The 13,468-nt window shown below is 57.1% G+C and overlaps 1 protein-coding gene across 1 annotated transcript in view; it reads right to left on the bottom strand.

Moving 5' to 3' along the window:
* LOC142290693 (high-affinity choline transporter 1-like) overlaps positions 1 to 2,213 on the bottom strand; it is a 47,084-nt gene extending 44,871 nt beyond the window's left edge. The window contains exon 1 of the mRNA XM_075334685.1: positions 1,991 to 2,213. Within this exon, the coding sequence (XP_075190800.1) occupies positions 1,991 to 2,168 (178 nt within the window). The 5' untranslated portion in view covers positions 2,169 to 2,213. The remainder of the gene's footprint in view (positions 1 to 1,990) is intronic.
* Positions 2,214 to 13,468: the final 11,255 nt, after the last annotated feature.

The following is a 13,468-nucleotide window of genomic DNA, read 5'->3' as shown; positions in this document are numbered from 1 at the left end:
ATTTTCCTATTTTCCTCCTCTAAAACCAGGGTGCGTCTTATAGTCTGGTGTGTCTTATAGTCTGAAAAATACGGTAAGTACTGCACCTTCTGGGGGTGGAGACAGGTAACAGAAGAGTCAAGTCAAAAAATGTCCATGTATACGGTATATGCATGTGTTGTGTAATTGTGAATTTGCTTATTTTGTATAGATATATATATATTTGTAATCATGTGTATTTGCATGTTTAATGTGTGAATGTGTCGCGGGCGGAGGAGGGGACGCCGCGCTCTCCCACTGCTCGGGTCCGGCTGCCGCTGCTGCTGCGGCCGCTGCTGCTCGGTGGCTCGAGCGATGGGCCAGATCCCGGGGACTCGAGCGGCGCTCCTCGCCCGCGAGTGAAAGGGGATTGGTTTTTGGGATGGTTTATTGTCCGTGACGCCACCCACGGTTGTGGTGATTGTATGGACACCACCGCTGCTCTGTATGGGGATCCCGGGAGCGGTGACAGGGAGCAGCAAAGTTGTTAGTTCTCCCCTCCGTGGGTAGGGGGTGGTTGTCCCGAGGCCCAGTGATGAGGTGGGGGATGCTGGATGGCAGGGCCAGCGCAGGGCTTGGTGAGGTGCAGGGACGCGGGGGCAGCGCTGTGCCTCACGGCACTGTGGTACTCACTCAGCCTGAGACGGTGACACAGTTCTCGGTAAAACACACGGCTGGAAAGACGGTTCCCACGGACGGCTGCAATTGCTTTTCCCCAGTAGTTGACGGTGACGGTCCCTTTTCCTGCACCTGAGATGATGATGGTAGCGATGGGTTCCCACCGGTAACCCGCTCCCCGACTTGGTTATGGGCCGGAGGAGCCCTACTTTGCCCGCAGGCGCTGGCCCTGAGAAACTGGTGCCCTAGCGGTGGCGGTGTCTCTCTCTAATGGTCGGACTGTTGCCTTCAATCGGGACTTGGTTGTTGGGAGACCCAGAGGTCCCCTTCACTGACGGATTTGGCAAATTCACGGCGACTCCTAGCCTTGCCGGGATCCGAAAGGCCCCTGCCAATGGTGCTGACTGCTCTTCGTATACCGCTCCGGTACCGCCGGCCCACCACCCGTCCACGGTCCTTCCGGCAACCTCCAAGCAGCCTCTCCTGCAGACGGTCACCGCCGTCTGCTGACCTTGCTGTCTCAGTCCGGGGCACACACCCGGACCAACTTCAGGCTTTCTTAACTGTCACTTTTCTGTCACTCTTACTCTTCTCACTAACTCCTCTACCACTTCCTTCTCCTTCACTCCCCTAAACTTATCTGCCTGGTTTTCCCGCCTCCAGGGCTGTGAACTCCTCGGTGGGCGGAGCCAACCGCCTGGCCCACCCCCTGGTGTAGACATCAGCCCCTGGAGGAAGGCAACAAGGATTTTTGTGTAGCTTTGGTGTACCTAACTGGGGTGTAGGGTGTGGTGGTGTTGTGACCTGTGACCCCTGGCTTGCCCAGGGCGTCACAAATGCATATGTAATGCATGGACCCCTGCGGAAACCAGTTTTCCTGGCAATACATGTGAGTTTATCCCCCAAGCGGTTCTATTTAATGCTATTTATACTGCATGCTATCCCTTTTTTACATTTCAGCACATGGAGATCACATTTTTTCCCATCTTGATTTAGCTCTTTGACTGAACTGTACATTAGAGTACAGCTGTCACCATGTGATTGTAGGGAAACAAGGGACAGGGGCTCCTAGGCTTTACAGGTGCAACTGAAAATCTGCACCCACTATGGTTGCACTCTTGTATTCACCACCCGAAAAGGGGCAAATAAAATTAAGTGATGTTAAAGAAAAATGAAGATATGGAAAATGAAAAAAAAAAAAAAAATATCACTTTTGGAATGCAGAGATGAAAAAAACCCCAAAACAAATACTCCAAGGTTCCAAATAACTGTTATTAAGGTATTAAAAAATTAAAATGATCTTAGTCCTTAAAGGGTTAATAATAGACTCCTATCCTGTAATCTTGAGACATACCTGTAGTAGTAAATAATCCAATCACCATGTTGACTTTTCTTCCTCCAATAATGGCAACTTCAGTCTGGTTCCCATTCTTTTGCAACTTTTTGGATTTTTTGGAAGCCCAGACTCCAATTCCTAGAGTCACCACATAGAACAGAAGGACGGACAGCAGAGCTGGGATGTTCAAAGCCATCACAAATCAACAGGGGTGAAGGAGACAGATGAGTAATGTTTTGTAGACAAGTTACTGTCTTGTGAGTGGACATGTGGGACCTAATGAACTGCAAGAAATCTGGGATGATCCTTCTAAACAAAGGGCCATTCAATAAAATAGTGTCTCCTTGTCTTATCTTGTGTTGGAAGTTTAAATTTTAACTTGTTCTAGAAATCTCTGAATTCTGACAAATGGATTTTACATTTTATGGAGACTTGTAACCTTCTGCCAAATAGATTTATACATTTCCTGCATTCTTGGTGTTATAATTTTAAGGGATCTGAAGAGCCTTGTGTGGCGCCCTGGACTAGCCAGGTCGTCACAGGTAACACACACACACACCCCCCACCCCCACTACACAGTAACATTAGCCAAACACAAAATCCTTGTTGCCTCCCTCCAGGGCCTGATGTCCACACCAGGTGGGGCGGAGCCAAGCGGTTGGCCCCACCCACCGAGGAGTTCACAGGCCTGGAGGCGGGAAAAGTGAGTGTGAAGGTCAGGAGGTTGAAGTGAGAGGACCAAAGTGGAGAGTGTCTGGGTTTGTGGCCCAGGCACTAACAATAAGGTTGGCAGACGGTGGTGGCCATCTGCAGGAGTGGTAAATCAACGCGGAACCGTAGGACCGGGGACGGGCGGTGGCCCGCCGGTACCGACCGGGGAGCGAAGTGAAGCCAGCACACACAGGCAGGGCCAACGGACCCTGACTAGGCTTGGAGTCGCCGTCAACAGTCAAATCCGAGTGTGACAGGAACCCCAGGGGTTTCCTAACAGCCAAAGACCCATTAGAAGGCAACCGTACGCACCATGAGGGTATACAGCTACCGCCTAAGGCTAGAGACCCAAGGGCCAGCGCCTGCGGGCAAACGGGCTCCTCCGGCATCCATACACCGGGGAGCGGACTACCGTTGGGGACCCATCGTAGTCAAACAAGTACACAAAGGTGCAGGGAAAGACAGCCGCCATCACCTGTCCGGGGAGAGACACTGCAGCCGGCTGCGGGACCCGTCCATCCAGCCGTTTGGTTTACCGAGGACTTTGTGCATCTCTTACTGAGTGAGTACACCCGTGCCATCCGGCACCGCGCCGTGCTGTCCCTGCAACCCTGCACCTCACCAACCCTGCCTCCCCGTCACACCACCGGGCCCCGGGACCACCGACCCCTACCCACGGAGGGGGAAACCAATATCCCAGCTGCTCCCCACCATCGCTCCCGGGATCCCCGTCACCAGCAGCGGTGGTGCCCATCTTCACCACAACCCGTGGGTGGCATCACGGACTAAATCCCCCAAACCAACCACCTTTTGGTGGTTTGCTCGAGTCCCCGGATCCGGCCCACCGCTCGAGCCACCGAGCAGCAGCCGCAGCAGCGCCGGACCCGAGCGTTAGAGAGAGCAGCGGCGGCGTCCTTTCCGCCCGCGACACTTGGGGAGGGCAATAGCTCAAAAATCCTGGTCCTACAGGCTACAGATCTACCATGTGCCTCGTGGAGGAGCAATAACTTAGAAATTGTGGTCCTACACGCTCCTGACCCACAATGTGCCTTGGGGAGGGCAATAACTCAGAAATCCTGGTCCTACAGGCTCCTGACCTATCATGTGCCTTTGAGACGCCTGGCCACAGCGGTCGCCCCAGGGACACCGCTCCACCTCCAGGGACGCTGCAGGGACTTCTCCTTTTGATCTTCTGTTGACAGGTCTGTCAGGTTGATTACATCTGAGTCGTGACGCCACTCTCAGTTTGCGGTCGGGGTTATCGGTGACCGCCACTGCAGTTATAACGAGCGTCTGGGGCTGATGGAATCTGCAGTCGGATGGTGTGGCCTCCCGAGAGTGAGGCTGGCCCCAGGGGCTCGGGTGTATGTGTGTAGAACAACAGGTCGCAGAATAACTCAGTCTCAGTCCAAAGTGTCTTGCAACTGGTTGTTACTCACTTTCAGATGCTTCAAGTGGCACCCGGGCGATGCTGAGATACACCAAGAGAGAACCAGGTATCCTTCAGGCTTGTATAAGGGTAACCGTTAGCTCGCCTTCCTAGCACTTCTTGTTTCGGATAACCCCTGACTTGAAGTACCGTGGGGTTTATCCAGGGAAGTCGCAACTGCCTTTTCTCCCCTTTTTGGCCCATTTGCTGGCAGCGTGGACCAAGGAAGATGGCTCCAGGCTCGATCCTCCTTATGGGCCCCCTCGTTGCTGCTGATGCTCGGACTCTAGTTGGTTGGTGTGGGACTTGTTGCCCCCACCAGCAGGTTTAGCAAACCAAATAAATGGACATCTGCTCTAGGGACCTGTTCCGCGTGCGTGCCTAGCCACCAGAAGTCTCCGTACACGACCAGCTGACTTCCTCAGCGTCTTTCTGTCCTACTTCTGGTGACCGTTCTTCCCCGCCAACGGCCACTACACGTGCAGGGTCTGACTGGCGTGTCCGCTCTCCTGCGGCTCCACTTCAGACTGGCTACCTCCAGCTCCTTTTCCTGACTGCCGCTACAACCTAGCTTCCAGCCTCTCTACCGCACCCCTTGATTGGATGTGGAGGCACGCCCCCTCCTGGGTCTGCCCAGGGGTCCCCTCAAAGGTGTGTGAAACCTGGTCACTATGTGTCTGTGCGTACACACCCTATTCCAGCCTTTTGGATTACCTGTTTGCACTCACTCAGCATGGGTGCAGGACTCAGTGGCGCCTGACCAGGTCTGGGGCGCCAAACCTTGGGGAGGGAAGTAACTCAGAAATCCTAGTCCTACAGGCTCCTGACCTACCATGTGCCTCGGGGAGGGACGTAACTCAGAAATCCTGGTCCTACAGGCTCCTGACCTACCATGTGCCTCGGGGAGGGAAGTAACTCATAAATCCTGGTCCTACAGGCTCATGACCTACCATTTGCCTCAGAAGGGCAATAATTCAGAAATCCTGGCCCTACAGGCTCCTGACCTACCATGTGCTATTTGTGACATGGGCATCTTATGATTGGCATATTGGCTCTCTTAAGTTCCAGGACTATGACCGTGACCACAGATCACTGCCTTGGCACCGACTCTTATTGGTGCTAATGAGATTTAAACCATGTTCCAAGGCCTCTCACCTCAAAACAAGTACCCAGAACCCCCATAAAGCCATATACAAACCTTGCACTGATGAGGGGCAAAAACTCTGAAACAGCTTTCTGCAGATGATTGTATTTTCCTTTTGAAGAATACTAATTAGACTAATCTCCCTAGTTATTAAAGTCCTTAGTCCTTAGGGTACCTTCACACTTTAGCGATGCAGCAGCGATCCGACCAGCGATCTGACCTGGTCAGGATCGCTGCTGCATCGCTACATGGTCGCTGGTGAGCTGTCAAACAGGCAGATCTCACCAGCGACCAGTGAACAGCCCCCAGCCAGCAGCGACGTGCAAGCGACGCTGCGCTTGCACGGAGCCGCCGTCTGGAAGCTGCGGAGACTGGTAACTAAGGTAAACATCGGGTATGGTTACCCGATGTTTACATTAGTTACCAGTGTGAGCAGGGAGCAGGGAGCCGCGCACACTGAGCGCTGGCTCCTTGCTCTCCTAGCTGCATTACACATCGGGTTAATTAACCCGATGTGTAATGCAGCTACATGTGCAGAGAGCAGGGAGCCGCGCACACTGCTTAGCGCTGGCTCCTTGCTCTCCTAGCTGCTGTACACATCGGGTTAATTAACCCGATGTGTACAGCAGCTACATGTGCAGAGAGCCGGAGCCGGCAGCACAGGCAGAGTGAGAGCTGCAGAGGCTGGTAACTAAGGTAAATATCGGGTAACCACCTTGGTTACCCGATGTTTATCTTGGATACAGCTTACCTCAGCTGTCAGACGCCGGCTCCTGCTCCCTTCATTTGTCGCTCTCTTGCTGTCACACACAGCGATCTGTGTGTCACAGCAGGAGAGCGGCTTTGAAGAAAACGAACCAGGGCTGTGTGTAACGAGCAGCGATCTCGCAGCAGGGGCCAGATCGCTGCTCATTGTCACACACAGCGAGATCGCTAATGAGGTCACTGCTGCGTCACAAAAAGCGTGACTCAGCAGCGATCTCGGCAGCGAGCTCGCTGTGTGTGAAGCACCCCTTAATGTCTCAAGCAAGGACTGCTGCTTCCAATAGGAGGCACTGTAGAGACTTTCTACAGGAGGACAACAAATTACGCAATTGAGATGAGAAACAAATAGTATCTGTCAGGCACATGATTTAGCTGACTGCTCTCTTCTGGATATGGACAGCAACAGACATTAGATTGTCAACAGATAGAACTAACCTATATAGAGCTCAACTGTTTGGCTTGTATTTTAAAGGAGAGACAAACAAGTCTTGGGCCAAAAGGCCCCCTGTTTCCTAGAAAAGCCAAGAAGACAAGAACCCCATGATCAAACTAAAACCACCCGGAATTATTTAACAGTATTTGGTGGTATTATATGGGAATTAATCTGTAGTATTATATACTATATACTATACTATAGAGGGAGTGTCACGTGGAAATATTCATTAGATACAAAATATTATATGTACGGATGAGGGGATTGATCCTTAGAAGATTGAGGTTGAGTTGAATATCCTGAAGTTTGCAGTTTCACATGAATTTGAACATTTTTAGATTCAATTTGCAGTTTGCATGAAAAAATAATTGCCCGCCACCATTTCCCACACTGCTGAGGCATCAGGGATAGGACTAATGTCTTTTTGCTTTGCCACCGTAGTGCCCCACGGGGCAGGTGGTTAATCTACTCGTTGCCGGGCCTTTGCAGGTCTGGTCAGGCGATGTCACGGGTGGCCTTGCCCGGTTCCATTGCCCCAAGGCGAACAGTAAAATGGTGGGGAAAGCGGGGTGATTGGGGAAAGTTTGTCATGATGACAACCTGTAGTATGTGGCCAGGAATTAGCCGTTGCTGCAGAATTCCTCACCGGGGCAGGTGATATGGCAGCCGGGATGGTGTCGCTCCCCACAGGCGGAGCGGGCCACGGGTGGATAACTGGGAATTGGCAGTCCCCTGGGAGCGCTGGAGCGACGGCGTCGCTAATCAGAGTCTGAGTCAGCAACTGCGGTTCCAGGTTCTTTTACTCACTGATTTAAAGCTGCACCCAGGTGCTGGTCTCTGCCGTCGAGGGCTCTGGTCAATCCCAAGCAAGAAAGGGGGCCACCACTGGTGTTTGAAGAGAGAGAGAGAGAGCATGTCCTTTTCCTAGGATGTCCCCCTCAGCAGTTAGGTACCCGGGCTGAGCTCCCGCTCCAAACCCCTAGCCTAGCAAAGTCTAAGTTTTCCAGAGATGTCTTGTCAGAACGATGGTCCAGACTTGTCTTTCTAATGGGAGTGTGTTGTGCCTACTTCTTCCTCCAAGTGGAACTGTAGCACCCCTGAGACTGATCGCTACAGGGTATTGTATTTTATGTATTTTACAATGTCTGTCTATCATGGGCAGGAAGAGGTTAAAGTCTGGTAAGATTCATTTTGCATCACACAGCCTTGCAAACAAAGACAGCAGGTGCCTCACACTGAGACAAGGGTAATTCCTGGTGGCCATAACAATGGGCTGGAACATTCCTCAGGTGGGGCATAAGCAGGAGTGAGTTACAAGACAGACAGTTTAGTTTCACTTTATCTCAGAGAGTGGACACACAGTGAGCAGCTCCCTGAGGGAGCCCCCTCAGGGAGGCAAATTGTTAGGCCACGCCCCCTAACCACACCCATTTCACAGTCACGCCCATATCCACTCCCCATCCACACCCATTCAGCATGGACACGCAGGCAGCCGGCGGGCCTCCAGCATGGACACGCAGGCAGCCGGCGGGCCTCCAGCATGGACACGCAGGCAGCTGGCGGGCCTCCAGCATGGACACGCAGGCAGCCGGCGGGCCTCCAGCATGGACATGCAGGCAGCCGGCGGGCCTCCAGCAGGGACACGTAGGCAGCCGGCGGGCCTCCAGCAGGGACACGCAGGCAGCCGGCGGGCCTCCAGCAGGGACACGTAGGCAGCCGGCGGACCTCCAGCACGGACACGCAGGCAGCCGGCGGGCCTCCAGCACAGACACGCAGGCAGCCGGCGGGCCTCCAGCACGGACACGCAGGCAGTCGGCGGGCCTCCAGCACGGACACGCAGGCAGCCGGCGGGCCTCCAGCACGGACACGCAGGCAGCCGGCGGGCCTCCAGCACGGACACGCAGGCAGCCGGCGGGCCTCCAGCACGGACACGCAGGCAGCCGGCGGGCCTCCAGCACGGAGACGCAGGCAGCCACAGTGAGGCGGCCGGTCGCCTTCACAGACAGGCGGCCGGCCGCCCGCCTTCACAAACAGGCGGCCAGCCGCCCGCACAGACAGGCGGCGGGGGGCGCCCGCACAGACAGGCACCGGGGGCGCTCGCACAGACAGGCGGCGGGGGGCGCCCACACAGACAGGCGGCGGGGGGCGCCCGCACAAACAGGCGGCCGGCCGCACGCACAGACAGGCGGCCGGCCGCACGCACAGAGAAGCGGCTGGCCGCACGCACAGACAGGCGGCGGGGGGCGCCCGCACAGACAGGCGGCGGGGGGCGCCCGCACAGACAGGCGGCCGTCCACCCAAACAGAGAGGCGGCCGGCCGCACGCACAGAGAAGTGGCCGGCCGCCCGCACAATGAGGCGGCGGGCCGCCCGCACAGACAGGCGGCCGGCCGCCCGCACAGACAGGTGGCCGGCCGCACGCACAGATAGGCTGCCGTCCGCCCGAACAGAGAGGCGGCCGGCCGCACGCACAGAGAAGCGGCCGGCTGCCCGCACAATGAGGCGGCCGGCCGCACGCACAGACAGGCGGCCGGCCGCACGCACAGACAGGCGGCCGTCCGCCTGAACAGAGAGGCGGCCGGCCGCACGCACAGAGAGGCGGCCGGCCGCACGCACAGACAGGCGGCCGGCCGCCCGCACAGACAGGCGGCCGGACGCACGCACAGAGAAGCGGCCGGCCGCACGCACAGACAGGCGGCCGGCCGCACGCACAGACAGGCGGCCGTCCGCCCGAACAGAGAGGCGGCCGGCCGCACGCACAGAGAAGCGGCCGGCCGCACGCACAGACAGGCGGCCGGCCGCACGCACAGACAGGCGGCCGGCCGCACGCACAGACAGGCGGCCGTCCGCCCGCAGAGACAGGCGGCCGGCCGACCGCACAGAGAGGCTCCGGCCGGGGGTGGGGGGGGAGGGAGGGAAATCAGCGCTGGGGAGATTCAGTTTACATACCAGCAGCAGCACAGCGCTCCTCTCTGTTATGCCACGTCTACTAGGATGGTAGGAGGGAAAAGCAGTGAGGCGGGGAGAGAGTGGGTGGGCGGAGCCCGGGAGACGGCCGTCCCGCCCGTGGCAACGGGACAAACAATGTAAAGCGTGAAAGTCCCGCTGTATCCGGGACGGTTGGGAGGTATGTGGGTGTGACACAAAGACCTGAGAGTAAAAGATCTGAAATTCGCAACATAGTGACTCTGACTCTGTTTGTCATCGCCTTGCGCTTCGGTGATTCCCAGTTCCCCCGTTCTCCCTCCCAGTTGCCGCTCCGCCTGTGGGGAGCGATATCATCCCGGTTGCACCCCAACATCTTCCTCGGCGAGGTACCCTGAAGCGGCGGCCTTATTCCTGGCTGCATACCATAGGTGGCGTAGTCGACATCGACATCATCCGTTCCATCCCTGGATGAGGAAAGGGTCCGCAGCGGAGTAGGGCTGGGCCCCAGTCACCACCGTAACCGGTGACATTCCCTCCAGGAACAATCCTTGCTTGCCCTTTTTATTGTGCACCACGAGGCCACGGAACCAAGCCAGGCCACAACCTTTGAAAACCACTGGCCCAGCGATGGGTATGTGCTGCCCCCGTGCTAGCAGCCGACGCTGCTCGGATCCGGGCCTTCAGGTGTGTTGGCTCGAGGGTCTCCGGACCCGGGGGTCTCGCGGACACGCCGAATAAATGGGGGGGACGTAGATGTACGGGCTAGGTTGTATTAAGTTTGTGCGCGCCACCCATAGTGTGTGGTGAGGTGGGACACCACCGCTGCTGTTATGGGGCACCCGGGGGAGATGTTGTGCAGCAAGTTGTTAATCCCTCCGTGGGCAGGGATGATGGCCCTGGGACCCGGTGGCTCGGTGCAGGGGATGGCGACCGCAGGGGGTGCTGGTGTACTCACTGTTAGCAAAACACACAAGTCTGTGGTAAACCAAGGTGATGGTGGCCGGTGCCGTGGCCGGTTGCGTTCGGAGTCCCCCACCCGGCTGGTGGTCTCTATCCTTTTCCTGCACTGCTTTGTGTAAGGTGGACTTTCCTAGTGTGAAACTCAGGAGTCCGCTCCCGGCTGGATGTGGCCTAAGAGCCGTGCCCGCAGACGCTGGCCCGTGGAATCTATGGGCCCTGGCGGTGACCTCTTATCCCTAATTGGTGGGCTGTTGTCTTCTATGAGGGACTTTGGGTGGGACAGGACCTCTAGTCCTGGCCTCAATTGGTTAATTAACCAGTCCGCTTGATTTCGTTTCTGGCTTCAAGGTCCAAGTACCCCCCTTTCTGCTACAGTTTCCGGGTCGGTTCCCCGTGTCGGTACCGGCGGGCTACAACCCTGTCCCGGTCCACCTCGGTTCCAATGAGCCGTCTTCCCGTCTCCTGCTGACGGAGACCACCATCCGCCTCCTAGCCAGTGGCACCAGGGCTCCAACCCTGGTACCGTTCAACTTGAACTTGACTGCTGGAGCTACACTTAGCTCCAGCTCACACTCCTCTCCAAACTGAACTACTAATTCGACTGACTTGAACTGCTGGTTTTCCCGCCCCGGGCTGTCTAGACCCCTGGGTGGGCGTGTTCCAACCGCCTGGTCACGCCCACTGGTGTGTCTATCTGTCCCTAAGGGGGGTGACTAGGGTTTTTCTGGTTGGCTGTGTGTTTCCTAGTGAGGGAACGGTGTAATGCGGGGGCCTAAATGTGACTACCTGGTTTTGCCACGGCGTCACAGGTATACCAGGTTAGGATTGAAGCTCATATCTTGGGTCCCGTGATGTGTCACAGAACCTGGCCCCCAGGTGGCTGGCTTCAGTGACCGGGGAAATCCCATGCATTGTGATTGCCACGCCTTTGCCTACTCTGAGCCTTCCCCCCCTGTGTGAAGGCTCCTAAGCTGTATGTAGAGTGTGAATGTGGAACACCGGTGATTGAACCCCCTTACCTGAGATGGATATGTGACACCCCAGGGGTCACAGGTCATTACACTCACCACATACACCCCCACCCCAGTAAGGTACCAACAGTCAACCAAAAGACCTGATTGCCTCCCTCAGAGTCAGACAGGCACACCAGGTGGGCGGAGTCAGTTGGAAAGACACGCCCTCCGAGGAGTCTGCTGGCCTGAGGCAGGAAAAACAAACAGTGAAGTTAGGAGAGTGAAGTGAGGAGAGAGGAGAGAGAGGAGCTCAGTTCTGTGTGAGGCCTGGGTTGGAGCCTAGGACCCCAGATCAGTCAGGTAGGCAGACGGTAGTGGCCGCCTGCAGGAGACCGGGAATACAACATGCGGAACCGTAAGGGACCGGAACAGGGTAGTGGCCCGCCGGAACCGAACCGGGGAGCTAACTGGATACCGGAGCACCAAGCAGGGTACTCAGACCCCGAGCTAGGCTATAATCCATCACCATAGTGTGGCGCCCTGGACTAGCCAGGTCGTCACAGGGACTACAACACGACACCCCCACCCCGAGATAGGCACATCAGCCAGACACAAAATCCTTGTTGCCTCCCTCCAGGGGCTGATGTCCACACCAGGTGGGGTGGAGCCAGGCGGTTGGCCCCACCCACTGAGGAGTTCACAGTCCTGGAGGCGGAAAAGGAAGTTAGTTAAGCTCGGGCAGAGCTTGAGATCAGTTAGGGAAGTGGTAGTAGAGGAGCAAACTGACTGTGTCCGGGTACGTGGCCCGGGCACCGAGAGCAAGGTTGGCAGACGGTGGTGGCTGTCTGCAGGAGAGGCAGATCAACGCGGAACCGTAGGACCGACCGTCCAAACAGCAAAAGGGAAATACAGCTACCGCCACAGCTAGAGTTCCCAGGGCCAGAGCCTGCGGGCAAAAGTACTCCTCCGGCCCATATACACGCTGGGGAGCGGGTTACCGGTGGGAAGCCATCGGGACCGAAGATACACAAAAGGTGCAGGGAAAGGCAGCCACCACCAACCGTCCGGGAGAAACCACAGCAGCCGGCTGCGGGACCCGTCCATCCAGCCGTTTGTTTTACCAGAGTCTTTGCATCCATTTGTGGCTGAGTGAGTACTACCGTGCCATCCGGCACCGCACTGCGCAGTCCAAGTGACCCTGCACCTTGCCCGACCCGGCCTCCCCGTCACCTCACCGGGCCCCGGGACCACCAACCCCCCTACCCACGGAGGGGAGAGAAACATCCCAGCTGCTCCCTGCCATCGCTCCCGGGATCCCCGTCAACAGCAGCGGTGGTGCCCCAACCTCACCACAAACCGTGGGTGGCGTCACGGACCAAATCCCCCAAACCACACTATCCCCTTTCACTCACGGGCGTGGAGCGCCGCTCGAGTCCCCGGATCCGGCCCACCGCTCGAGCCACCAAGCAGCAGCGGCAGCCGCAGCGCCCGATCCGAGCGTGGTGAGCGCAGCGCCCTCCCCGCCCGCGACAATAGTCAAATCAACTGATTGCGGTCTGGACCTCAGGGGTTCATTCCCACCTAAGTCCCGATTGAAGGCAACAGCCCAACCCGTCCGGATAGTAGCCACCGCCAGAGGCCAGAGATCCAAGGGCCAGCGTCTGCAGGCAAATGGGCTCCTACGACACATACACGCCGGGGATCGGGCTACCAGTGCCCAGGCACGGTAGCCAAGATCACATACAGGTGCAGGAGAAAGGCGGACATTACCAACCTATCTGAAGAAACTGCAGTCGTCTGCGGGCCCTGTTCGTCACCCCGTTTGTTTTACCAGTGACTTTGTGTGGTTTAATCGTGAGTACACCAGTGCCACCAGGCACCGCAATACTGCCCTTGCACACCCGGCCCTCACTAGCGGGCCCCGGGACCAACATCCCCTACCCACGGAGGGGTCAACACCTAGCTGCGCCCCTACACCGCTCCCGGGAGTCCCCGTACCTTTACTGCAGCGGTGGTGTCCACCATCATCACAACCCGTGGGTGGCGTCACGAACTTTGGAATACAACCACCCCACCACCCCCTGCATGCACCGCCACTACACCCTTCCAGAGCGACGTGACCCCCGGGTCCGGAGGCGCTCGAGCCACCGACACACGCGAGCCCGGACCCGAGC

This window comes from Anomaloglossus baeobatrachus, chromosome 2 (genome assembly GCF_048569485.1).
Source record: "Anomaloglossus baeobatrachus isolate aAnoBae1 chromosome 2, aAnoBae1.hap1, whole genome shotgun sequence".
In the NCBI taxonomy this organism is placed as follows: domain Eukaryota; kingdom Metazoa; phylum Chordata; class Amphibia; order Anura; family Aromobatidae; genus Anomaloglossus; species Anomaloglossus baeobatrachus.
This window is presented reverse-complemented; position numbering and strand designations above follow the sequence as displayed.